The sequence below is a fragment of the Podarcis cretensis genome (genome assembly GCF_951804945.1).
Source record: "Podarcis cretensis genome assembly, chromosome: Z".
NCBI classification, from domain to species: domain Eukaryota; kingdom Metazoa; phylum Chordata; class Lepidosauria; order Squamata; family Lacertidae; genus Podarcis; species Podarcis cretensis.
The window spans coordinates 12,960,250-12,985,167 of record NC_137184.1 but is presented as its reverse complement, the minus strand read 5'-3'; the positions used below and the strand labels follow the sequence as shown (position 1 = coordinate 12,985,167).

Below are 24,918 nucleotides of genomic sequence, written 5' to 3'. Positions count from 1 at the left end.
GAGAGGTTGGGGAAGAGATTGTGGCTGGAGATTGTGAGAGTTGTAGAGGCCAGGACTGACTCTGACACATTCCGTTTTGCTCTTTGTGCCACAGGAAAATGAGAGGTTGAAACAGGAGATCGTTGAAAAGAGCAGCCGCATTGAGGAGCAGAACAAGAAGATTGGTGAACTGATTGACCGCAACCAACGGTGAGGGAGAGCCTTGCTCACTTTGAATGCTCTATGAGAAACAGCTGGTATTTGTGGCTGAAGCCTAAAGCTCAGGTGGCCTGGCTCAGTCCCCAGGCACCCCAAGGCTGCTGCCAGTCAAAGTGGACACTACTGGTCTGGATGGACAAATAGAGGAATACAGGAATATAGCCAGTGTGGGGTAGCAGTTAAGAGGGTCGGTCAGAGTAAGATCTGGGAGACCAGGGTTCCAATCTGATATAAAGGATAGAAGCTCTCCTAGGATGGCTTTTGAAAAGTGAGCTCTACATATGATACTGCCTTGATTTTTTATTTTTTTTACATGAGAGGGTGGAAAGTATCAAATCATGCAAACATTCACATGTGTAAAAAACAATTCTTCCCCCAGCTATGTGGAGCAAAGCAACCTGTTATCTGAGCAGAGCAACAGCTCATTGCAGAGGACCATGAAGCACACCCAGGCAAGGGTCCTACATGCTGAACAGGAGAAGGTAAGCCCTGGCAGTGTGACAGCCACAACAGGAAGGCCAAGTGACTGAGGCTGTGGGGAGGGCAAGTGCTATCCCAGGATCCGGTCCTTGAGTTCACAATCGCTAGTGCAGGTCACTATTCCCCTTTGCCTGCAGGCCAGAAAGAAGTTACGTTTCTGAGCAGCAGCAATAACAAAATACAGTGCTACCTTGGGTTAAATACACTTCAAGTTACACGCACTTCAGGTTACAGACTCCGCTAACCCAGAAATATTACCTCGGGTTAAGAACACAGGATGAGAACACAAATCGTGCAGTAGCGGCGCAGCGGCAGCAGCAGGAGGCCCCATTAGCTAAAGTGATTCTTCAGGTTAAGAACAGTTTTAGGTTAAGAGCAGACCTCATGAACAAATTAAGTACTTAACCCAAGGTACCACTGTAGAAGAAACGACTGTCTAGGTATACATGCATGTACAGGTAAAAGATTCATAAGCTTCAGGTAATCCTTTGAAAAGCACCTCAGATTGAATATGAGAGAACAACAGAATATCCCTTTAACATCGAACAGAGTGGTTAAGGAAAAAAATGCACCACATTGGTCTACAGTAAGATCTCATTGGCTGCATTCACATGCCATGGTAAACTGTGGGTTGGCATGACGTGAGCAAGCACAGTGAACATCGCCCTCACCTCCTCCTATGCAGCCAAGAAGAAGGGTGTGAGAGTTTCCACTTCTAGGTAACTGGTGCTTCCTCTGTTGTCTGGACTGAGAACAGCCATTAATGTTAAGTAGAATTAGTTTCTGAAGTTACCTTATTGAATCAAACATTTGAAGTTGGTGTGTTTGATATTAACCATAGTTGATGTTAGCTGCAGCTCGTTGTCCCAGGCAACACAGCAAACCATGGCTAGGCATAAGTGTCAGGGTTCCTGGGCGCATGAGAGGAGAAGATGTAAGGGGAGAGCACGCAGGTCCAGGTTTGCTGTGGCCTGCTCTTGCTTGGGCATCAGCGTGCAAACCCTGCCATTAAGGGATCTTCCATGCATCTTACCGTCAGGCCGCTGGGACTTTGAGTGATATAATCAGTCCTTGGACCACAGAATAAGCAGAGTGCGCTTAACCCAGAATGCCATTGCCTCTGTTGATAAAACTTTCTCCCCTCTTGCTGTTCTTGCTTCTGGTGGTGTTAACTCTCCTCTCCTTGTTGCCGCTTTTCTCTCTAGCACATGCCGCCACTGGATCAGGGGTGGGACCAGGTGAGGCATTGTCCTTGGGTGTCCTGATTACCTGAGCACTTCCTTACTCCCTTCATACTTTCCAGGTCACCATTTCATACTTTTAGGAGGCGAAAACCCCACGCCTTCTGCAGGTGTCTCTCGTTGCGAAGCCTCTCTGTGCTTTGGCATCCCAGCTTCAGGGACAAGGGGTTTTCCTAAATCAGTTGTGGGGGGACTCCAGGACCCTGGACCAAAGGCCACCTTCCAGGCCTATGTGTCTGGCCCTCAAAACTCTTTCCAAGCCACGCACCCTCACCAGTCCTACATTGCACCCTCCTTGAGTGCTTTTGCCTGGCTGGATCAGGCCCAAAGCCCGTCTTATTCTCACAACCAGATGTCCCAAAAGGGAATTCTACAAGCAGGATCTGCGCTCACCCCACTTGCAATTCCCAGGAACAGAATGCTGCCTCCAACGGTGGCGGGAGACCTTGTGGCTGCTGGCTGTGGATAGCTTTTCCTGCCCCATTGCTAAAGCCATCCCACTTGGTGGCCTTCATTCCATCTTGTGGGAGAGAGCTCTGCTGTGTGAAGATGTCCTTTCTTTTGTCTGTCCTGAATTTTCTGGGGAAATCTTTTCTGCTCTCCATTTTATGCACCTTTGGCATGCATGCTTTCTCCTGAACTAACTAAAAAGCCCAAGGCTTCTGCCTCCCCCCGCTCCTCATAGCCTTGCCAGTAGACCAGTTCTGCAGGGTGTTTCCTGGGAGACTCATTCTTAGCATTTGGGAGCCTCCAAAAGCACAGCTCTTGCATCCTCCCAGGAAAGGTCTTGTGACTCTCCTTCCCCATATGTTCTCCTGTCTCTTCTGCTCCTTTGTGTTGCAGGTCAGGGTCACCAAGGAGCTAGCGGAAGCCACGGCGCAGATCTCCCAGCTCCAACTGGAGCTGACCCGTCATCAGAAGCAGGAGATGAATCTCCACTCCCAACTGAATGAAGCCCTGACAGAGTTGGAGAGGCAGAAAGCCCAGGTCAGCCGACTCCGTGCACAGCTGGCAGGTAAGGGAAGCTGAGAGGAGGCACTGAAATGGCAGAAGAGCACAATCCAAGCACATGCAGAGTAGTTTTATCATCCTAGGAAATTCTTTAGCTTGCTGGTAGGGAGCCTGTGGCCCTTCAAGTATTACTGGCCTCCACCTCCCATGAGCCCCAGCAAGCATAGCCAGGGATGATGGGCATTGGAGTCCAGCAACCTCTGGAGGTCCTGCTCCTTAGGGCCTCCTGCAGTGTAGCTGTTAAAGACTCAGACCCAGTGTCTCCAAAAAGACTCTTGACTTTAATTCCATCTGTTTAAAAAAGGCAAGCTTCTGATCTCTACAAACTTGATTGATTGTATTTCTATGCTGCTTTTTGTTGAAATGAATCTCCAGCTTACAAACAATAAGTAACATTAACCTAATGTAACATAATAGAAAATGGGTTTGTGCATATTCTGCACCTTCCTTGCCCTGCATGCAAGAGCAGAGCAGTGTAAGAGTGAGAAGAAACATGTGATCATCACAATTATAACAAATAAAGGCTTGACATATCTCGCTTTGCATGTCATTAGTTATCTCATATATTAGTTTCACCTTTTAAGTTGAATTACAGTGGTGCCTCGCAAGACGAAAAGAATCCGTTCCGCGAGTCTCTTCGTCTTGCGGTTTTTTCGTCTTGCGAAGCAACCCTATTAGCGGCTTAGTGGATTAGCGCTATTAGCGGCTTAGCGGCAAAGCAGCTTTAGCAGCTTAGCGACTTAGAAAAGGGGGGGGGAATCGAAAAAAAATCGCAAGACTCGCAAGTCGTTTTCGTTTTGCGAAGCAAGCCCATAGGGAAATTCGTCTTGCGAAGCGCCTCGAAAAACGGAAAACACTTTCGTCTAGTGGGTTTTTTTGTCTTGCGAGGCATTCGTCTTGCGGGGCACCACTGTACTGAAATAAATAAACTTTTCCATGATATTCTAATTTTTCAAGTTTCACCTGTATGTCTTTAAAGTTACACGGAGGCCCCATCCACACTATACAGCGTTATCATGCCACTGCAGTCAGTCATGGCTTTCTCCCAAGGAATCCTGGGAAGTGTGGTTTGTTCCAGCTGCCAATAGTTGTGTTGAAGTAGAGAGCCCTGCTTAAGTGGCCATTTCCAGCATAGTTTAACAGCCTGGGAATTGTAGCTGGGGGTGGTGGCAGACCGGGGGTTCCACCACCTCTCAGCACCCTTAAGAGAATGTTCTCAATTCCCAGAATGTTTTGTGGGAAGCTGTGAGTGTTTGACGCATATAGTGCAGATGGCGCTGTACTTAGGCTTAGCTACAGCAGTGGATGGAAACAAGGGCATGCACTGTAACCGGCTTTGTGCCCCACCTCCACAGAACTTCAGAAATCGTCTGACGACATGAAAAGCAGATACCAGGAGGAGAAGCTGGGTGGGAAGAAGTTGGATGAGAAGGTGGCAGCCCTGGAAGAAGAGCTGGCTGATATCCGCATTAAGAAGGAGAATCTGGAGAAGGTAGTGCCCAGGGGTGGCAAAAGTCATCACCCGAGGCCAGAAGTGGCTCCCTGGAAAACTCTCTCTGACCCTTAGGATTCTCCCAGTGCCACACCCCTCCCCCAGCTTTGCACCCTTGACTGTTCTTTGCCTCCCTGGAAGATCTAATAATAATAAATGTGATGATAATGATGAAATAATCTATATCCCACCCATCTGGCTGGGCTTCTTTCATTCTTAAATGGAGGATTGAAAGGGACAAGTGGGCACATTAATGTGTGTTGCTCCACCTACTTTTACTCTTAGCAGGCAGCCCCCAAGAGGTCAGTCAGTGGAGTCTAGTCTATTAGGCAAACAGGGCACTGCCCACACCCAGCCACCACTTGCTTGCCTTCTTCCTTACAGCCAATCAGGATGTGGCTCTGCCTGTCATTGGGCTCCTTGCCTTCTGCCCCACCCACCTCAATGGGCAGGAGCCACCTGTCCTTGGAACACCTCTGCTCACTCTGCTGGGTTCTCATGTCTGCCGTAGGTCTCTCTGCTTACTGTTTATTACAGGGGCTCCTGAACTGTGGTCTGCGGACCACCACTTAGTTAATGCTGGTTTCCTTCTAGCTTTCCCTGCTTAAAACCACAAGAAGCTCAGAGAACGAGAAGCTGTCACCACAGCAGGAACAGCCAGAGCCTGTGAAAGGCAAGGTCAGTGGGGCTCTCTTAAAATGTCTTGATGGAGGGTCTGCGGTTCTAACGTGTCCCACAGGCTTGTTACACATCTGTGCTGTGAGCCAGTGTGATGCTGTGTAGTAATGCAGAGACTGAACTGCATTACTGTATATAGAGCTTAGCATTAGCTGAAAAAGCAACTCATAAATTACATGTTGTCAAAGGCTGGAGGACCCTGAAAAATTCTATACAGGCAGCTGGGTGGGATTTTACCTTGTATACAATCTGTAGAGAGAGAGACTGGACTTCCTGTCCATAGTACAGTGTGAAATGTGGCTTGCCTAATTGGTCCCAAACTTTTGGAAGGGCACCAGGTTGGCAGAGGCAACAGCAGTTAACAATAGCTTAAAACAGTTTACAGTCTCACAAATAAGGTATCTCCTAAAAATATACACAGATGTGTTCCTCTCTCTGTAACAGACTCTGAAGTGCTCTTGAAATAAGAAGTGTTAAGGAAAGCGGTGGGGGGCAAGCAGTAGAGAGAAATCTTAGTCACATTCAGCAAAAGCAATGGCAAACCACACTTCTGTAACTTCAGTCGGGAGTTCTTACCTGTTAGTCTGAACAGCACAATTCAATGTCATCCATCGCTTGGCACGTGGATGGTATCCAGATAATGTATTTTCCTTGTAAAATAAATGAATAAATGAAATCATCACCACATTTGGCTGTCCAGAAGATCTTGAAAGCCCACTGTCCTTGCTGGTGTTGCTTCCCTGCCTTCTGACTCTTTGGCATCATCCTGCCCCAGGTGAAGAAGATCATGAACGAGGTCTTCCAGTGCCTGCGGGGCCAGTTCAACTTAGAGGAGTCCTATACTGGCCAGGAGGTCCTGGGTATCGTCCTGAACGCCATCAAGGTACAGCCCAGGGCAGATGGATCCTGACACCTGAATAAGATGCAGATTGAGTGAACTGGTCTATCATTTCTCTTCCTTTTTGTATGGTTCCAAATGTCATGAGTTTGGGTGCCAGAGTTTTGGGTGCAAGATGCCCATAACTATTGGGTTTAATAAGTGTTAGAATTTAATCACTGCTTGGAGAGTGAAACTGAAAGTCAGACGCTTAACAGCTGGACTCAGCTTCCTGTGTTGAGGAGATTGCTTGAGAGGTGGGCCATTAGAGAACTAATAATGAAGATGATGATGATGATGATTTTGTTTATACCCAGCCACTCTGGGTGGCTTCCAACACATATATAAAACATGGCCAAATATTAAACATCTTTAAAAAATGGAACACTTCACCAATTTTCAGAGGCCATGCTAACTTCTTTATCAATCCAATTTTAGTATACAGTATGTGTTGCAGACAGAAAGATGGGCAATCAGCAAGACAGACACTCTACCAGCCAGCAGATGGGTGAAGCCCCACCCAGAGCTTTGAGATAGTGAGTTTGAAGAGAGTGCCAATGTTTTGCTTAGGAGGAAGTTTTAGGATTTCAGTTGGCTATGGTGTGATCAAAAGAAAAAAGGCTTTCAGTCTGTTAAATGCAGCAAGCTGGAGAGGCAGTATCACAACACAATGCAGACTGACAGTTTGAATTAGAGGTTGCAGCAATGGGAAAAATTGGACTTTCTTGGAGTGTATGCTGGGGGCCCCCTCCATTACAGGCTCAGGCGTAAATAAACTATATATCATTATGACACCACAGTCTACACTGTGCCTCATTTCCAAAGGAAACACAGACTTAAGTCCCTAGACCCCTGGAATCTTGCACCGGTCAGAGACTGGGGTGGCATTTAGCCCCATATTACTAATCATGGGAGCAGCAAAGAGGGTGAAGCCCAACTCTCTAGAAATAACGGGTTGTATCTAAGGTACTACAAAGTGAAAGTCACTTAGCTGTGCCTGTGTGGCTGAGTAGGGATTCAAACCCTGGTCTCCTGAGTCCTGGTTAGAGACCAACCATTACACAGTACTTTCATCAGGGGCTGCAGTCTTTTTTGTGGCAAATAATCCCCCCTCCCCTCTACTTGTTCCAGACAACAACTCTGCAGCTGCTGGAGAGTCAGGAGGAGCAAAGGGGGAGCAGCAGCACCGAGGAGGAAGAACCTGCGGAAAGGAAGCAGCCAAGTGCCACACCCCTTTATGGGGATCCCCACAGCAACTCTCTCCGAGAACCAGCACCAGTGGCATCCCCCGCTCCTTTGGCTAATCTGAAGGAAAGCTCAAGCAGTCCTCCATTCACCGCTCTCAAAGGAGCCCAAGACAGCCTGCTTTTTGCAGCTCCTGAGGCTCATTCTTCGGAAGCACCGGTTGAACAAACTCGTACAGCCTCTGCTCAAACTGCAAGGCCGCCTCTCAGGCTCTCCGCCAGAATTGAGAAGGAGAGGCCAAGCACTCAGGGTGAAATGGACACAATAGACACCGCCGTTCTGGCACCTCCAAATCCAGCGGCGGGTGAGATGGCCCCTGCAATGGAGGGGCCCACAACGGGTCCAGAAGGCAAGGAGGAGAGTGGGGCAAGTCAGCACACCGCTGGCCCCACCTCTCAAGCTGCTCTAGCCGACAAGCAGCAGGACTTGGCTGGAGCCTCACAGCCAAGACCAGCGTCCAGCCCCATGGAAGCGGATTCCAGGTCTGTGCCAGGGTGGGAGGGGGACAGAAACTGTACCCATTATGAGTCTCTTGCCTTTCCGTGCCTTCCCCCCACCCCCTAATAGCATGGGGTTTCAGGCACAAAGGAAGAGCCTGGCTCCCCCTTGTTGGGTGATAACGCCGAGGCCTGTTGCCTCCCCCCAACTGCAGCGTCGCCTGGGATTCATTCCTCGTGTCTCCCATCACACTGATGTGGCCCATATCCAGGGACATGAGCACACAGTGAGCAGAATTCAAAACAGAGGCTCAGCCTTCAGTAGTAACATCTAAACTTAAGTTACAGGTAGGTAGCCGTGTTGGTCTGCCATAGTCAAAACAAAATAAAAAAATTCCTTCCAGTAGCACCTTAAAAACCAACTAAGTTAGTTCTTGGTATGAGCTTTCGTGTGCATGCACACTTCTTCAGATACACTGAAACAGAAGTTCTTCTGTTCAGAAGACTTCTGTTTCAGTGTATCTGAAGAAGTGTGCATGCACACGAAAGCTCATACCAAGAACTAACTTAGTTGGTCTTTAAGGTGCTACTGAAAGGATCTAAACTTAATTTATTGCAAATTAAATCAAACAGAACAGAACAAATAAAACATGGCTCCTCTCTCTGTCTTTATTCCTCGGAGAGAGAGCGGCAAAAAACAAAAGCTATACAGAGCGGAAACAGCATATCTCAACTTCCTCTCACAAGACTCCCACAATCAGTGCTGGAATGTAAACAGACATGTGACATGTAACAATCCCACACACATCTGCAGTACGGGAGGAATGGAATTCTCAACACCCCTCTGCTCCATTCATTGACATCAGTGCTAGTACTCTCCCACTCCCTCATTTAACCCCCACATCAACCCTATAAGGTAGGCACTACCCAATGAGCTTCAGGACTGAGAAGAGATTTGAACTCTGGTCTCCCAGGGTTCTGGTCCGTTAACCACTGCATCACTCCCACTCTCCTTTTCCTTCTGTCTTTTTCTCTTGCAGTCTTCTTGAGGACAAGGGTGGTTTCTTCAAAGTTGCCACTCCCAAGCCATCTGCACTGGGAACTCTGTTGGTAGAAGACGACGACGACGAGGAAGAGGTGGTAAGAGTTTTGAGGGGGTGCAGTGGTGTATGGTGCCATTTGGGATGGCTTAAGGTGGAAGGCATAGGTAAAGGTATAGGGACCCCTGACCATTAGGTCCAGTCGTGGCCGACTCGGGTTGCGGCACTCATCTCGCTTTATTGGCCGAGGGAGCCGGCGTACAGCTTCCGGGTCATGTGGCCAGCATGACTAAGCTGCTTCTGGCAAACCAGAGCAGCGCACGGAAACGCCGTTTACCTTCCCGCCAGAGCGGTACCTATTTATCTACTTGCATTTTGACATGCTTTCAAACTGCTAGGTTGGCTGGAGCAGGGACCGAGCAACGGGAGCTCACCTCATGGTGGGGATTCGAACCGCCAACCTTCTGATTGGCAAGCCCTAGGCTCTGTGGTTTAACCCACAGCGCCACCCGTAGAGGCCCTCAATAGGTGTTTGATAAACTAAAGTGGTGGTGTTTTGTTACCAGGGCACCACCAATCTTTCCTCTGGCTGTTAGGGGCGCTATATTGTTACGGTTTTGTGGCATGTTCACTTTATTAGGGTCAATGTCCACTATTCAAAACTAACAATAGCTGGAGCCATAGCCACTGACAGGCAGCAGAGCCAACTACTTCCAGTTTTGTCCTCTTCCTCCCTGCTGAGTCCCACAAGGGGCAACCCTGCGACTTACTAGGAGAAAGCTAGAGGCCACATCCTTGTCTTCCTTTTCCCGCTTGCCTTGCTGATGGTCCTGTTCAGCTGGCCACCTGCTTTGCCAAGCAGCGGTGACCTATCCCTGCCTTTCTTTCTCTCGGTTTCAGAGCCTTAAAGGTCGGCCTCCCCCCACCCCACTCTTTGATGATGATGACGACGACGACAACGATGACCTGTACCTGCTGGGATGAGCGGCCTGGCAAATGCCATGGCAATACTTTCTTCTCTCAAGAGCTTCAGTGATTGCTGATCTGCGGCTGAGATGGATGGAGCTGGGTTTTTTCCTGTGGGCCTCCCCAGATTGCTCATTTGGGCTTTGGTGGCCTTAACTTGTGGTTTTTGAGGCTGCTGGTGGGAAGAGGGGTGACTCTCTCTCTCTCTCTCTCGGTAGCAAATGTCAATTTGGGACTTTGTCTGGCTTCAAAGTCCTGACTGTTTAATTCACTACTGCCAAACACACCTGTACCCTACACGCTTTTGACCCAGCTGCTGCTGGGAGTAGCGGTGGGTATCACCTTGAACAGCTCCTCCCTGTGGAAACCAAACTTAACCTATTGCCATAGCTCACCTCCAGTTCTGAACCTTGGCAAAACCAGATCTTGAAGAAAATAATAATAAAGTGCAATTAAAATAAATTAACCCTGTTGTCTCAGTTCTTTCACTTTAGCAAGGCAAGAAGGGGAGGGGTATTTGTGTGATTAAACCCACTCACCATTTATATGGCACCTTAGGTGCTTCACGTACATACACCTGATATGGTAAGAATTAACACCAGTCCTGTGAGGGAGGCCAGTATTAGTAATCTCTTCGTATTTCAGGTTGGGAGACTGAAACAGAGAGTGGCTTGCCCAAAGGTTGAATGGTGAACTCGGGATATGCAGAAGGTGATACCTTGGTCCTCATCTCTGATACAAAACTACAAAGTATATACAAAAGTAACAAATGTGGTGACAGTAATAATAATGCAGCAAAACACCACCACCACAAACTTGTAACCATTCAAGCAACAAATATACTAAGGTGCCATGTGCAAAACAAAGCCTGGAGATACTGTAAACATGGAGTGGATAAATGTACAACTGAATCTTAACAAGTTGCATGTGCAATAAACGTTATACAAACTGGATAAGTGAACCGTTCAACAAGTAGCGTAAGTCCAATAACAGAATGGCAACCCTGTGCCGCCACAATGGCAAGGGTAGCTCATTGGAGAACATGAAAAAGTTTTTGAAAGCTGTTCTTCAAAGATTGAACTGGATGAGATGTTCTTCAATAGGTCTTGAGTTGGAAACACAAAGCCGTTTGCATGGATCAATCACAGGAAGGCAAATCAAAGCCACCACCCTGGTGAGAATAACGCAAGTGGGCAAAAGGAGACCTGTTCTCCGGATATATTACAGGTTTCGCTACACGCTTCATCAGTCCGAAAAGGCAGTCATAGAAAACGGTTTGCTCAGGATAAAGAAAGTATTCACAGGCACAGTGTGTTGTGAAACGCCTCGCTCTTCCCCATTTCCCGTTTACAGTGACTGGGCATGCTCCACTGATGCAGAGCACTTTCCCTCGACCCACCACTGAGTGCACCACGCCGGAAGTCTCATATATAAAAACATAAAACATTACTTTTTAAAAAAACTTCCCTATACAGGATTGCCTTCAGATGGCTCAGGGGACGGATAACTACATACCCTCCAACCTTTCTCCATTGAAAATAGGGACATCCTAAGGAAAAGTGGGACACTCCAAGATCAAATCATAAACCAGGATGGCATCTTTAAATCAGGAACATCCCTGGTAAATATGGACACTTGGAGGGTCTGCAACCAGTGCCATTTTTCTAGAAAAAGATGTGCCAGAACTCACCGTGAACACCTCCCTCATTCTCTTAGAATGGCAATGGTACCCAGAGCTAATGCTGTGCACTCTGGGGCAGGGCTGGCTGCCCGTAGGGGTGGGGTTAGCCACCTGCAGGGACAAGGTGTCCCCGGGGGTGGCGGCGAGCGTCCCAGGAAGGCATGGCGAGTGTCCCATGGAAGCGGCGCAGTGATGTTCCCCCACAGGGATGACACCCGGGGCAGCCCGCACCCACATACCCCTTCCTCTGCCAGTGATCGCGCCCACCTGAGATGTGCTAGAACTGAGTTCCAGCAAGTTCCAGCTGAAAAAAGCCCTGCTTCCAACATTATAATTATCGTACCAAAGAGCTTCGTAGCTTCTCTCTCTTTCACACACCCCACCTGTCACACACTCCAAACTTACATAACAGTAAAGGCTATTCAGCAGGGTTGCCAGTTCAGACCCTTCCATTTCAGGTGTAACAGGGAGTCCTTGGAGCACCCCACAATCACCTAACCTTGATTCCCATAGGTTCAGGTTGAGCGTCACAAGCAAGAGGCTTTAGCCAGGTGATAGAAACAAAACAGCAGCCAGTAGGCCTGATCTTTCTTGTTGCAACAAGACCAAAGCAGCCAGAAGCCCCCATCAATGGTTACATCCGTATTTTAAAGTTTCCCATAATACATCTCAGGATGCATCATCAAGACATCATAGATCTGTCACAGAAAAGGTGTGGTCTCGGGTAGAACCTGAGATCCAGGCATACCCCTGTCACGCAAATATAGTCTTTGACACTTATTCCCATCCCAGTACAAAGGAAAGTATTTACAGCTCCTTGGTCCCTGAGTCAAATCAAATACACCCCTCTGTCTTGTCCGGCTTCATCCCACTATAGGATGGATAGGCATTGTGATTGAGGTGGTTGGATATCACTGGCCCATGACTCCATGGGAAGGCCCTGCAGAGGTGTCTGTACATCTCGGGGATTATGGTGGGCTCACTCACCCCTCCCCTTATACCTCACTTCCCTGGGTCCTAAATGCCATTGGAACGGAGAAGATTGATACAATGAGTGATTTCCGAGGAATTTCTAAAGTCTTGCCATTGAGCCAGTGCATAAATACATTTATCAGTGAATCGTTCCCAACCCCTTCTTTCCTGCTCCCAAGAGCTGGGACTCATGATTTTTCAGCTTTTAATTGGAATTATGTATTGAGAAGACACTGGCTTTTTCTGCCATCTATTAATTCCAACTCTGGGGAGTCCAACTCTCCCTCCCACCCCACCCCCACACTTTTTCTATGTCATGCTGGAGGAATATGTTGACCTGACTGATATTTTGGGAAATGGTTTGCCCATTTGCCCTCTATGCAATTGGGCACCTCGCCATCCATAATACCAAACTTGGCATGAGGGTTCCCAGGGTGGGGTGGCAGACCTTATTGCTGTTTGTAGGTTGGGTGCCATTTTGAATCAAGATGGCAGACTGAAATTTCAGTTTGGCATGACTTTGCCTGTTTTGTGGCATATGTTCAGCCACAAGTAGAGATATGGTCGCTAGATTCAGCTCAAGAGTGCTCAAGGTGTGTGTGTGGGGGTCTTCATTGATGTTTGGATGTTGGGTGCCATTGTGAATCCTGGACAGTGCCTGTGTGTGTGATATTAGTGTGGGGGGTGTTAGAGGAGAGGTAGTACTTTGGTGGAGGACACACCATGCTCCTTCTGTGGTAGTTGGTTCTCAGCGAGCCAGCCAGCAAGAAATCATATGGATTAAGAGACGTTAACTCTTTATTAGAAGAAAAAAGGCCTGCTTGCTTCCTTCAACAGGGCAAGGAGTCAGATGTGCTCTTGTGAGGGAGGTCTGAGGCCTTCTTTTGACATTAGAGCCGCTGAGGGATAGAAATAATTACGCTCTCCACAGTCCCAAACATGGTTAGAAGCCTACAGCTTGCTTTAATTCTGCACTTGCTGGGTGTGAACAGAGAGCCAAAACAAACCTCTGTCTTACCTTTCTGGCTCTGAGCTGGAGGAAGATGATGCAGGTGCAGAGACAGGGAAAGATACCACACCCTTGCATCTTTGTCCTTCATCTTACACCATCTTCCACTGGTGCAGCAGGCTCTTTGTAGCAAGGGCATGTTCGGGTGACCACAAATTTTGAATTGGCTACCCAGGCCACACAAGCTTTACAAGCTCGTTATAAGACATTGTAGAAAAATCAGCAATGCTTCTGTTCACTGATTCCTGGAACTTTCTTGAAATGTAGGCTTCAGCTGCAAACATTACTGGAGCAGTGTGTGGGAATGAAAGGCACACACCACTTGTTCAGTGCAAGAATTAACCTCAAGAAATGATCCCAGAGTTGGACTCTTTTTTCTTTTTTTTTGTCAATACTTTTTATTCAAACTTTGCAAATACACAAACCCATATAAATGTACACTGTACAATTTATCATATCACTAAACATAACAATATACATATAAATAAATTATAGTTGATATAAGTAAATTATAATTGATTTACATAATATAATTATCCCTTCCCCTATTTATAGGGGGGGGGGACAAACAAACAAACAAAAAACCTCTTGATATTTGAGCTCTTATTGAGTCTTGGACTCCCCTCCATCCTATTGGTAAGTATCAAATAATCCTACCGTCACGTATTTTATCTTAAATATTAAACATTCTCTGTTGGAGTTATTCCAATACCGCCAGTGCCCTCTACAATTTATTATCAATGTACTTCCAATATTTACTCCAATTTTTATGAAATTTTTGTTCTTCTTGGTCTCGTATTCTATCCGTTAATCTAGCAAGTTCGGCATATTCCACCATTTTAATCTGCCAGTCAGTTATACTAGGTATAGTTTCTGTTTTCCAGTTTTGTGCCAGCAAAATTCTTGCGGCTGTGGTGGCGTAAAGGAATATTAACTTATTTTCTTTTTTAATCTCTTTTCCCAGCATTCCCAGCAGAAAGGCTTCAGGTTTTTTAGGAAAAGTATATTTAAGAATCTTTTTAAGTTCATTATAAATTAATTCCCAAAATCCTTTCACTTTATTACATAGCCACCACATGTGATAGAAATCGCCTTCTGCCTCGCCACATTTCCAGCATTTTCTGTTCTTTAACCTGTAAATTTTAGCTAGTTTCACCGGTGTAAGATACCACCTGTATATCATCTTCCACATATTTTCCCTCAATGCCGTACATGCCGTGAACTTTATATTATTATTCCATAATTCTAGCCACCTTTCAAAATCAATATTGTAACCCACATCCATCGCCCACTTTGTCATTGCCTCCTTCACCTCCTCATCTTTGGTGTACCACTCCAGTAAAAAGGTAAAGGTAAAGGTACCCCTGCCCATACGGGCCAGTCTTGACAGACTCTGGGGTTGTGCGCCCATCTCACTCAAGAGGCCAGGGGCCAGCGCTGTCCGAAGACACTTCCGGGTCACGTGGCCAGCGTGACATCGCTGCTCTGGCGAGCCAGAGCCGCACACGGAAACGCCGTTTACCTTCCCGCTGGTAAGCGGTCCCTATTTATCTACTTGCACCCGGAGGTGCTTTCGAACTGCTAGGTTGGCAGGCGCTGGGACCGAGCAGCGGGAGCGCACCCCGCCGCAGGGATTCGAACCGCCGACCTTTCGATCGGCAAGTCCTAGGCGCTGAGGCTTTAACCCACAGCGCCACCTGCGTCCCCACCACTCCAGTAATATATCATAAATCTTAGATAATGTTTTACTCTTTCCCTCTACCACCTCCACGTTAAACCTAGATTTTTTATCTTCAAATCCTGATTTCTTTTTGTCTTCAATTAACAAACCATTCACCTGGTGGTATTGCAACCAGCTAGTAAATAAATTCTTTGTTTCCTCGTATGGTCTGAGTTTAAAGCCTTGTTCTGATTTGATTATGAGTTCTTCATAAGTATGGTTCTTTTCTTCCATATTAGTCCTCTTAATATTTAACACCTCTATTGGTGAAACCCACCAAGGGGTCTTTCTTTCCAAAAGATTTTTATTCCTCTCCCATACCTGGAAGATTGGACCCCTAAAAATATGATTCAGGAAGCCCCTATGTGCCTTCACCTTTTCGTACCACAGGTACGAGTGCCACCTGAACCTGTTGTCGAAGCCCTCCAAATCTAATAGTTCTCTGTTTTCCAATCTTATCCAATCTTTTAACCACAGTAGACATGCCGCTTCATAATACAGACTCAGGTCCAGTAGGGAAAAAAACCCTCTTTCCTTTCTATCTACCAGTATTTTCATTTTAATTCGCGGTCTTTTTCCCTGCCAGATGTATTTCGCCAGGGTTCTCTGCCACTCTTTGCATTGCTTTAAACCTTTGATTATGGGGATAGTTTGAAATAAAAACAACATTCTTGGTAAAACATTCATTTTTACGGCTGCTATCCTTCCTAAGAAGGATAATTTCATTCTATCCCAGATTTCCAAATCTTTCTTGATATTTTTCCAAGTGGCCTCATAGTTGTCTTTAAACAAGTTAATGTTTTTAGCCGTAATCCATACCCCCAGGTATTTTACCTTCTTAACCGCCTCAATTCCTACCCTTTGCTCTAAATCTACCATTTCTTCTTTGGATAAATTTTTAACCAGCATTTTAGTTTTGTTCTTATTAACCTTGAGTCCTGATACGGCACCGAATTCTTCAAAATTTTTGAGGGCTTCTTTTACACTATGTTTTGGATCTTGTAGGGTTAGTACAATATCGTCAGCAAAGGCTTTAATTTTGTATTCATTCAGTCCTACTTTAATTCCTTTTTTTTTTTTTTTTTATAATGATTTTTATTAATTTTCCACGCATAAAATAAAGAACAATGTAACACAGTATAACTTCATAATCATCGGTTCATAACCTTTTTTCTCTGACTTCCCCATACCTCCCTATCCCTGCATCCTTGTTTAAAATTCTTTAGCAACCCTTAAGTCCATTGTCTTAGTTCTTTTTCATAAATATTTCTTAAGTTTTTTTTTGTTTACTGCTGCAATTCTTTACTTCTTACCCCCTGACATCTTAACATTCCTCAATTTTACAGTTATTTTTAAGATATATCTTGAAATTCTTCCAGTCCTCTTCCACTGTCTCTTTCCCCTGGTCCCGGATTCTGCCCGTCATCTCAGCCAGTCCCATAAAGTCAATCACCTTTGTTTGCCATTCTTCCAGAGTAGGTAGTTCTTGCGTCTTCCAATACTTTGCCAGTAGAATTCTTGCTGCTGTAGTGGCATACATAAAGAATGTCCTATCCTTCCTTAACACCACTTGGCCCACCATACCCAAGAGGAAAGCCTCTGGTTTCTTAGGAAAAGTCCACTTAAGGACCTTCTTAATTTCATTATAGATCATTTCCCAGAAAGCTTTAACCTTTGGGCAGGTCCACCAAAGGTGGTAGAAAGTGCCTTCAGTCTCATTACATTTCCAACACTTATTATTAGGCAAATGATAAATTTTTGCAAGCTTGACTGGGGTCATGTACCACCGGTAGATCATTTTCATAATATTTTCTTTTAAAGCATTACATGCAGTAAATTTGATACCGGTGGTCCATAACTGTTCCCAGTCAGCAAACATAACATCATGACCTATGTCTTGTGCCCATTTAATCATAGCTGATTTCACCGTTTCATCCTGTGTATTCCATTTTAACAGCAAGTTATACATTCTTGATAAATTCTTAGTATTGGGTTCCAACAATTCTGTTTCTAATTTTGACTTCTCTTTCTGAAATCCTATTTTCCTGTCCTGTTTAAACGTCTCATTTATCTGGTAGTAATGCAACCAATCTCGAACCTTAGGTTTTAGTTTCTCATAACTCTGAAGTTTCACCCTTTCACCATCGTATTCTATAATCTCATGATATTTTGGCCATTTAGAATCCATATTAAGCTTTTTTACTTCCCTAGCTTCCATTGGTGACACCCACCTAGGGGTTTTGCTTTCCAACAGATCTTTGTATCTAATCCAAACATTATACAATGCTTTCCTTACAATATGGTTTTTAAAACTTTTGTACACCTTTACCTTGTCGTACCATAAATATGCACAGTCCTACTTTAATTCCTTTAACTTCATTTGTTTCCCTCAATCTCTTATTCAATATTTCCAACACTGTTATAAATAATAAAGGGGATAAAGGGCAACCTTGTCTAGTTCCTTTGTGTATATTAAAAAATTCTTATGTTGTATTGTTTATCACAAGCTTTGCCTTTTGTTCCTGGTAAATAGCTTCTATACCTTTTCTAAATTTTTCTCCCATCCCCATCCTGGGATGGCAGAGTTGGATTATTTTCTATGACATGTCATGGGTGTTTAGAGTAAGATGCATCACCAAACCTCTTAAATCCGACATTATTTTTGCATTCAGGTACGTCAAAGCGACTTACACAGGAAAGCAACCAGGGTGTGAACACACTACATTGTCAAAGCACACAATTCCCCCTCACCACAAAAACCTCTTAAATCCCACATTATTGGCTACAGCAGCTCAGTTTCCTCTTCAGCTGTTTGTCCGATCTAACCAACATCTGCTAGGATTTGGATGAGTACAAAGAATTTGAATCTACTGTTTCTGGTAACAGTGATACCATCCCCGCAAAAACGGACTGGCAAGCGAAAATGATAGAAGATCTACAACTTGCCAGAACAACAGGGAGAATAGGAGGAAATCCAATACCAAAAGTTAATCGAGATCGGATAACATTTAAGGAAGATCTTAAAAATTAGTGCCGACGTTAATCTCCTGACAGACCTAGAATGAATCTTGGAATATGGAGAATGTACATAGTAAAAGTTCGTGGATATAACACGAGAACGCTAAATTAGAAGAAAGAAATGTGTTTTGCCAGACAAAGTGTAAATAGCACAATGAGAAGACTCGGAAGTTAGCTACCTGCGCCTTCCTCGCCTTCTCCTCCTTCCCTCGATCTCCTCAGACGCGTCCCTTCTTCGCCCGGCGAGCGGAGGCGCCACCTCATTGGCCAGCCTCGAGCGAGCGTCACCCGTCCTCCCGCCTCCCTCTCCCAGAAACCAGCTTCCCATTGGTCCAGCCCTGTCCCCCTCCCTTTCCGTCAAACTTAAGAGTCCCGCCGCCAAATTCACGGCTGCGGCAGCAGCTGATCGCTCGTGTTGCCCTGGACGCGTTTCTTCCCTCCGCGTGCAAGTTTGGCCCGTCTGGGGTCCGCGAATGCCGCCGGCCGCTTTGGCTTGCTAGTTTCGCTTCCGCAGCCCAGCGCTTGCGCCATGGCCGAGAAGTTGCAGCCGCGCACTTTGCGGCTCTCGCCTCCCGGCTTGGGCTTAGCCGAGGGGCGCGGGGAGCGAGGGGCCGCCAGGATGTTGGGGGACATGGATGAAGAAGACGACGCCTTCCAGCTTCCGACGGGAGGGTGAGAATGCGGCGCCTCTCTGCGTGGGGGGAGATGCGGGGTGTGCGGGTGTCTTTGGGTCCGCGTGAGGGGGCGGGGCTGGGTGAGGGGACTAGAGCTGCATGTGGGGCTGGGGCTGCATGTGGGGCTGGGACTGTATGTGGGTCTGGGGCTACATGTGGGGCTGGGGCAGTATGGGGTTCTGGCACTGTATGTGGGGCTGGGGTGGGTGTGGTTCTGGGGCTGCATGTGGGGCTGGGGCAGCATGTGGGGCTGGGGTGGGTTTGGGGCTGCGACTGTATGTGGGTCTGGGGCAGCATGTGGGTCTGGGGCAGCATGTGGGTCTGGGGCTGCATGTGGGGCTGGGGCAGCATGTGGGGCTTGGGGCTGCATGTGAGGCTGGGCTGTATGTGGGGCTTGGGGCTGTATGTGAGGCTGGGCTGTATGTGGGGCTTGGGGCTGCATGTGAGGCTGGGCTGTATGTGGGGCTTGGGGCTGTATGTGGGGCTGGGGTGGGTTTGGGGCTGCGACTGTATGTGGTTCTGGGGCTGCATGGGGTTCTGGGGCTGTATGTGGGTCTGGGGTGGGGGGTGCAGGCTTGCGAAGGGTGATTCCGAGCACATGCAGAGGGCTTTGTCTGCAAATACGCGCTGTTAGGCGTTGAGAGAGAGGCGAAGTTTAGCAGAGCTAGGCGTCTTTGAGCCAGCAAGGTTCCTTTTCTCTCTCTCTCTCTCTCTTTTTCTTTCTTTCGCTCTCTCTCTGCCTCACAGCGTTCCTGGTGAGGATGAAATGGGCGGGGTTTCATCCACCTAAGGATGAAATGGGAGGCGCTGGGTTGCATCCGATTAAGCTACGCGTTGGTTATGCCCGCCCATTTCAGTGGACCTACTCTGAGCTGAAACCGAAGTGCCTTGTCTTTTCACTGTTTCTTACATGCTTAGCTTTGGAGCATGCAGTGGCTAAAAAGTTTGTCTCTCATGATGATTGGGTGTGGGAGGCAGGGACCCTGCTGCAGATATAGTAACCTCCGCAACCCCAGACCCCTACACCACTGGTGATGGGAGTACGCTTGCGCTACAATCCAGAGGGCCAAAGGAACCTTTTGTAGAGTGAGGGAATGCATTATGTTTTAGTAGTGGTTTGGGACTAGGAAGTTCGGCCCAAGGGTTAATGGGGAAAGGAGGATTATTCTTAAAAAGCAAGACTTATTGGGGAGTAGACTCCACTGAATTCAACTGAACTTCCCCATGAATGTACATAGGGTTGATTTGCATACAAATGCCTGTTGCCTGTGCTGTGGTGAAATATTTTCCCTTTTCCTAATTCTAGCTTTCTGTTTCCACTTCTTCTGTGCTGATGTTACACTGAGAGAGAGTCACAAAGTGAGCTTCATCTCCAAGTGGGGGTCTGCACCCTGATCTCCCATGTCACAATTTGGCATTCTAACTCCTGCCCTAAAGTGGGTGCCAGTAGCAGGACTGAATGGAGGTGTTTTGTGGTCTTAGATTCCTTCTATAAAAGGGACCCTAAGAAAAAATTCTAGTGCCCTTTACACTGTGACATTTTAGGTGTTCAAAATAAGGGCACTGCACTGTTGCTTTTGGCAACACTGGCAGTGAGCAAAGGTCAGAGTAACATATAGTCACCCGAAATCTACAGTGGGAGTTGTAGTTCAGAAATTTATGGAGAACTGCACATGCCTCCCCCAATATTCAAAATATAGTCCGGCCCCCCACAAGGTTTGGGGGAAATTGGACTGCCCCCCTGCTTAAAAATTTTGCTGACCCCTGATCTATGTCTTCCCAGAATGTCACTCTCCCCAGAAGGAGAAGCCAAGCTCACAATCTCTGTTCCGCTCGCTTCTTTTGGGAGCCCCTCAAACATGCATGTTGCCACTTGTGGTTTTTCTCTAGCTGTTAGGGGTGCTGTCGGGCATTTAAAATGGGCACTTCACCCCTTGGATATTTTTGCTTGCTGTTCAGTAGAGTATGGAGTTTGGGGCTAAGGCTGGAGATTTAATGTTTGAAGATACTTGGCCTTAGTATGTGTGTATTGTTTGTTTGTTTGTTTCTTTGTTTGTTTGTTTAAATCTGCAAGTTTCTGGCTCTCAGGAGTGCGGGGAACTGGGCTAAGATGTGTGGTAACTGGTAAGTTTCTGCTTCCAGAACAACCTTGAGATGAGATACTGCTGAATGTTTGTAGGGAAAACCACTTGTGTTCAGCCAGGTTTATTCCCCCTCCTCACCTTCCTGGCAGTGAATCTCCGTATGTGGGGAAAGTAAACCACAAGGGCAGGGCTGTATCTTTGCAATACAATAGTACCTCGGGTTACATACGCTTCAGGTTACAGATTCCACTAACCCAGAAATAGTACCTCAGATTGAGAACAGAAATCGTGCTCCGGTGGCACGGCGGCAGCAGAAGGCCCCATTAGCTAAAGTGGTGCTTCAGCTTAAGAACAGTTTCAGGTTAAGAACGGACCTCTTCAACAAATTAAGTACTTAACCCGAGGTACCACTGTAATGGATACCTTTTAAATTTTTGTTTTGTTTACAGTGTCTTCCGGACATCTGTTCCAAAACCAAAGCATTCCAAAACCAAGGCGTACTTTCCTTTAGAAAGTAATGCAAAATGGATTAATCTGTTCCAGACAATTAAAAATTAAAAACAACTCCCAGAATAGCATTTTAGCATGAAAATGACTATCTAATTAGACTATTGATCCATAAAATGAAAGCAATAGACCAGGCTGCTATCTGCTACCCAGTATTAAAAACTGGCAGTGATTTACCCATTGCCATTGGAGGGATGAGTGCACAGGGTGTGTGATGGGGGAGTTCCAGTGGCGGGGGGGGGATGGAAAGGAAGGCAAAAGTCATCTCTCAGAGGAGCCAGTTGGCTTCTCTCCCTCCCCCCATGCCAGCCTTTCTGGATCCCTGCCCCCACCCACCCACCCCGCCACTTGGGTGTGTGAAGAACTCTTAGTGCAATGGTGGCACCAGCATCCTGTGACGGCAGTCACTTCTGGGCCTGGATTAGTGGCAGCGAAAGCAGAGAAGGCGAAGTCGCTACATCATCAACGACACCCTTCTCTGCTTCCAGATTTCACTGCCGGCACCAACTGAGGGAAGGCCGTGCCGAGCAGGCAGGGGGTGTCGCTGCCACCCTCTGGGTCCCTCTGCCACCACTGTCCTTGCAGCATCAGCCACCCCCTCCTCCGCTTTTGGGTGTCGCCAGTGGCTGGTGCAGCTGGCACTGAATAAGGGGGAAGCCCAGGTCAGGCAACAAGCAAGCAGGCAATGGAATTGTGGCACTCAAAACAAAAGTGCAACCCCACCAACGAAGTACGTTCAGATGCCAAAAAAAGTTTGAAAACCTGAAAACTCATTTCCGGGTTTGAAGCGTTCGGGTTCCAAGTAGTTTGTGAACTAAGCTGTTCAAAAACCAAGGTACCACTGTACTAGGTTCTATAAACGCTTGGGTGCAATAATTGGGCAACGGCCTTTTCAGTTTTAGGGACTTTGTAGTTTAGACAAAAAGCAAGTAAGAGATAATATGATAGAAGTTTATCAAATTAGGCATGGCATGGAGAAAGTGGATAGGGAACAGTTTCTCTCCGTCTTGTGAACATCCGATGAAGCTGAATGTTGGAAGACCTTCAGGAAAGGCAAAAGTACTTTCTCACACCATGCACAGTTAAACTACAGAACTCTCCCGCAGGAGGCAGGAATGGCAACCAACTTGGGTGACTTTAAAAGAGGATTAGAAAAATTCAGGGAGGAGAAGGCTAGCGATGTTTAGTCACTGTGACTGTGCTCACCAAGTTGGTGGCAGCAGGGCTTCTGAATAACTGTTGCTGGAGACCACAGGAGGGGAGAGGCCTCTTGTGCTTGGGTTCTGTTGGCTACTGTAAGAACAGAATGCTGGACTCACTGGGCCTTTGGCCAGATCCTGCAGGCTTTTCTTTTGTTCTTAAGAGAGGTTATAGAAACTTGATAGGAAAAAGAAGGGATTGTCTCCAACTAAGTTCTGCTTAGAGAAGACCCACAATGTGTCTACGTTTTTAGTTGTGTGCATTGATTTCTTACAACAGCTCTTCCAGGCTGGTTACCCCAAGAGAGACTGGGCAAAGCTCCCCTTGGCAAGCATTATGACCCAGTGGGGTGGCCAACATCCTAATCACTGACTGGATTCTAGTTTTTGAATCCATTACCCTCTGGTCTTTGGGGAAGGCTGCAACAAAATCGCCAACCTGCAGTGAAACATGAGCATCTTTGTGCTTGCAGATACATGTCTTGTTCCCACCCACTTGCCTCTCTCTGTAAATGAAGTGAATGGTTACTTTTCTCTCTGCCCAGGACCAGGCTGGCCTCTCTCTTTGGACAGGATCAGACAGCTACAGAATCTGGAAATGTGCTCTTCCAATACATGTCACCCAAGCAGCCTAAAAAAGGTCAACTAGCTACCAGTAAGTAAACTGTTCACAATGCCTAGGAACATAAGATGAGCCCTTGTGGACCATCTAGTCCAACCTTTGGTTCTGAAGCCCCACAGAATCAACTGGGTTGGTCAACTCCTGAGTAGTGCTGGGGAGAGACCCCTGACCTGGGGCCCCAGAAAGGTGCTGGTGGTCTGTATTCGCCACACTGGGATAGATGGACCCAGTGGTTTGACGCCATACAAGGCAACTTCCTGTTTTTCATTAATGTGAGCAACTGGCTTGGTCCCAAGACAAGGGAGCTAACTTGGCCTGATGTTTGCAAGCAATGTTCTGTTTGCAACAGAGCACTTACCCTTCTCATGTGCTGCTCCAGCTGCAGGTCTGTCTACCCAGAAGCATCCTCCTGCAGCTGCTCCTGCGGCCGCTGCTGCTCCTGCGCCCACTGCAGCAGTTCAGTCAGTCTTCTTCACTACAGTTGTTCATGCATATTTGTTGTGAGTACTACAGTAGAGGGGATGAGCTGCAGTGTGTTCTTGCTACCTAAGTCCTGTGCTCACATCTTTTGCAATCATCTCTCGATGTTGCCTGGCTTGTTCGGAAAGAGGTGCAGCTGAATAGTAATAATAATAATTTATTTTTTATACCCCATCCACTCTGGGCAGCTTCCAACCAAATATTAAAAACAGTACAGCATCAGACATTAAAAACTTCCCTAAACAGGACAACCTTCAGTTGTCTTTTAAAAGTATAATAGTTGCTCATTGCCTTATTGCCTTGACATCTGCTGGGAGGGCGTTCCACAGGGCAGGTGCCACTACCGAGAAGGCCCTCTGTCTGGTTCCCTTGTAACCTCACTTCTCACAGGGAGGGTACTACCAGAAGGGCCTTGGGGCTGGACCTCAGTGTCTGGGCTGGACGATGGAGGTGGAGAAACAGTGGGGGGGGGGGTTCAATTGGGGCAAATGGGGCACCGCCTCCCCAACTTCAGCCTGCCCCCACCTGCCTGTTGTTGTTGTTTTACTTCCAGCCAATCAGGCTGTGGATATCATTGACTCTGGCTCGATGTGCTGTTAATTTCCTTGCCTTATGCCACACCAGTGAAAGCAGGTCCAGTAGCAAGACGCCCCCTCATTCTGCCCTCAGCTGGCTCCCACCTGCCTGCCTTCTTACGTCAAACCGATCCTCTTCCCCCTCAGTCTCCATGCTGCCATGGTAGAACAAAGCAGGGAGGAGGATGGGGATAGCTGTAGACTTAGCTGGCCCTACCTGTCGTTGGCTCTGGTGCCACCTAGAGTTGGGTTCCCTGCATTCACCCCAATGAGGACCAGCCAACACTGAACTGAACTGAGGGTAGAGACCTCCTGGGATGGGGAACTTGTGGGCTGATAAAATGTTGCTGGGCTGCTACCACTCACCCCCCACATCGCCCCTCACCGCTGGCCAGATGGCCTAGGCTGATGGGAGTCAAACAACCCCTGGGAAGTCTTTGTAAAGAGCTGCTTAATATAACCCATGGGGTTGGCATGGTGGCAACAATTGTGGGAAGCTAAGAGGTGTTCTCTTCTCATTCCAGTACCAATGGGAAATATGTGAAACATGGCAAGTATGGAGCAGCTGTAGTGGGCAGCAATGCAACCAAGGAGGTAAGAGGAGGAGGTGTGGTGTCTTGAAGTAGCCTGGCTTTCTGCCAACCTGCTGTCCTCCAGATGTTTGGGACTACAGCTGCTGTCGGTACTAAACATCTGGAGGATTGATGTAGGT

At 47.0% G+C, this 24,918-nt stretch overlaps 3 protein-coding genes across 19 annotated transcripts in view; 2 read left to right on the top strand and 1 right to left on the bottom strand.

The window, feature by feature from the left end:
• LOC307208138 (FK506-binding protein 15-like) overlaps positions 1-10,127 on the top strand; it is a 37,737-nt gene extending 27,610 nt beyond the window's left edge. For 2 of the 10 annotated variants that reach the window (XM_079962542.1, XM_079962547.1), the window contains exons 18-27: positions 95-189; positions 578-680; positions 1,884-1,916; positions 2,763-2,934; positions 4,286-4,422; positions 5,017-5,100; positions 5,876-5,983; positions 7,109-7,704; positions 8,700-8,866; positions 9,215-9,586. In XM_079962542.1, coding sequence (XP_079818668.1) covers positions 95-189; positions 578-680; positions 1,884-1,916; positions 2,763-2,934; positions 4,286-4,422; positions 5,017-5,100; positions 5,876-5,983; positions 7,109-7,704; positions 8,700-8,866; positions 9,215-9,243 — 1,524 coding nt within the window. In that variant the 3' untranslated portion in view covers positions 9,244-9,586. The other 8 variants (XM_079962551.1, XM_079962543.1, XM_079962549.1 and 5 more) reach the window with 6 other exon arrangements.
• Positions 1-18,305, bottom strand: part of SLC31A1 (solute carrier family 31 member 1) — a 72,642-nt gene extending 54,337 nt beyond the window's left edge. Inside the window, exon 1 of one of the 2 annotated variants that reach the window (XM_079962584.1) lies at positions 18,245-18,305. The gene's annotated coding sequence lies outside the window, so the exon portion shown is untranslated. The remainder of the gene's footprint in view (positions 1-18,244) is intronic. The other variant, XM_079962589.1, reaches the window with a different exon arrangement.
• Positions 18,306-18,460: 155 nt separating this feature from the next.
• Positions 18,461-24,918, top strand: part of LOC307208139 (FK506-binding protein 15-like) — a 54,159-nt gene continuing 47,701 nt past the window's right edge. For all 7 annotated transcript variants that reach the window (XM_079962555.1, XM_079962556.1, XM_079962553.1 and 4 more), the window contains exons 1-4: positions 18,461-18,737; positions 23,075-23,184; positions 23,531-23,651; positions 24,731-24,800. In XM_079962555.1, coding sequence (XP_079818681.1) covers positions 18,595-18,737; positions 23,075-23,184; positions 23,531-23,651; positions 24,731-24,800 — 444 coding nt within the window. In that variant the 5' untranslated portion in view covers positions 18,461-18,594. The remainder of the gene's footprint in view (positions 18,738-23,074; positions 23,185-23,530; positions 23,652-24,730; positions 24,801-24,918) is intronic.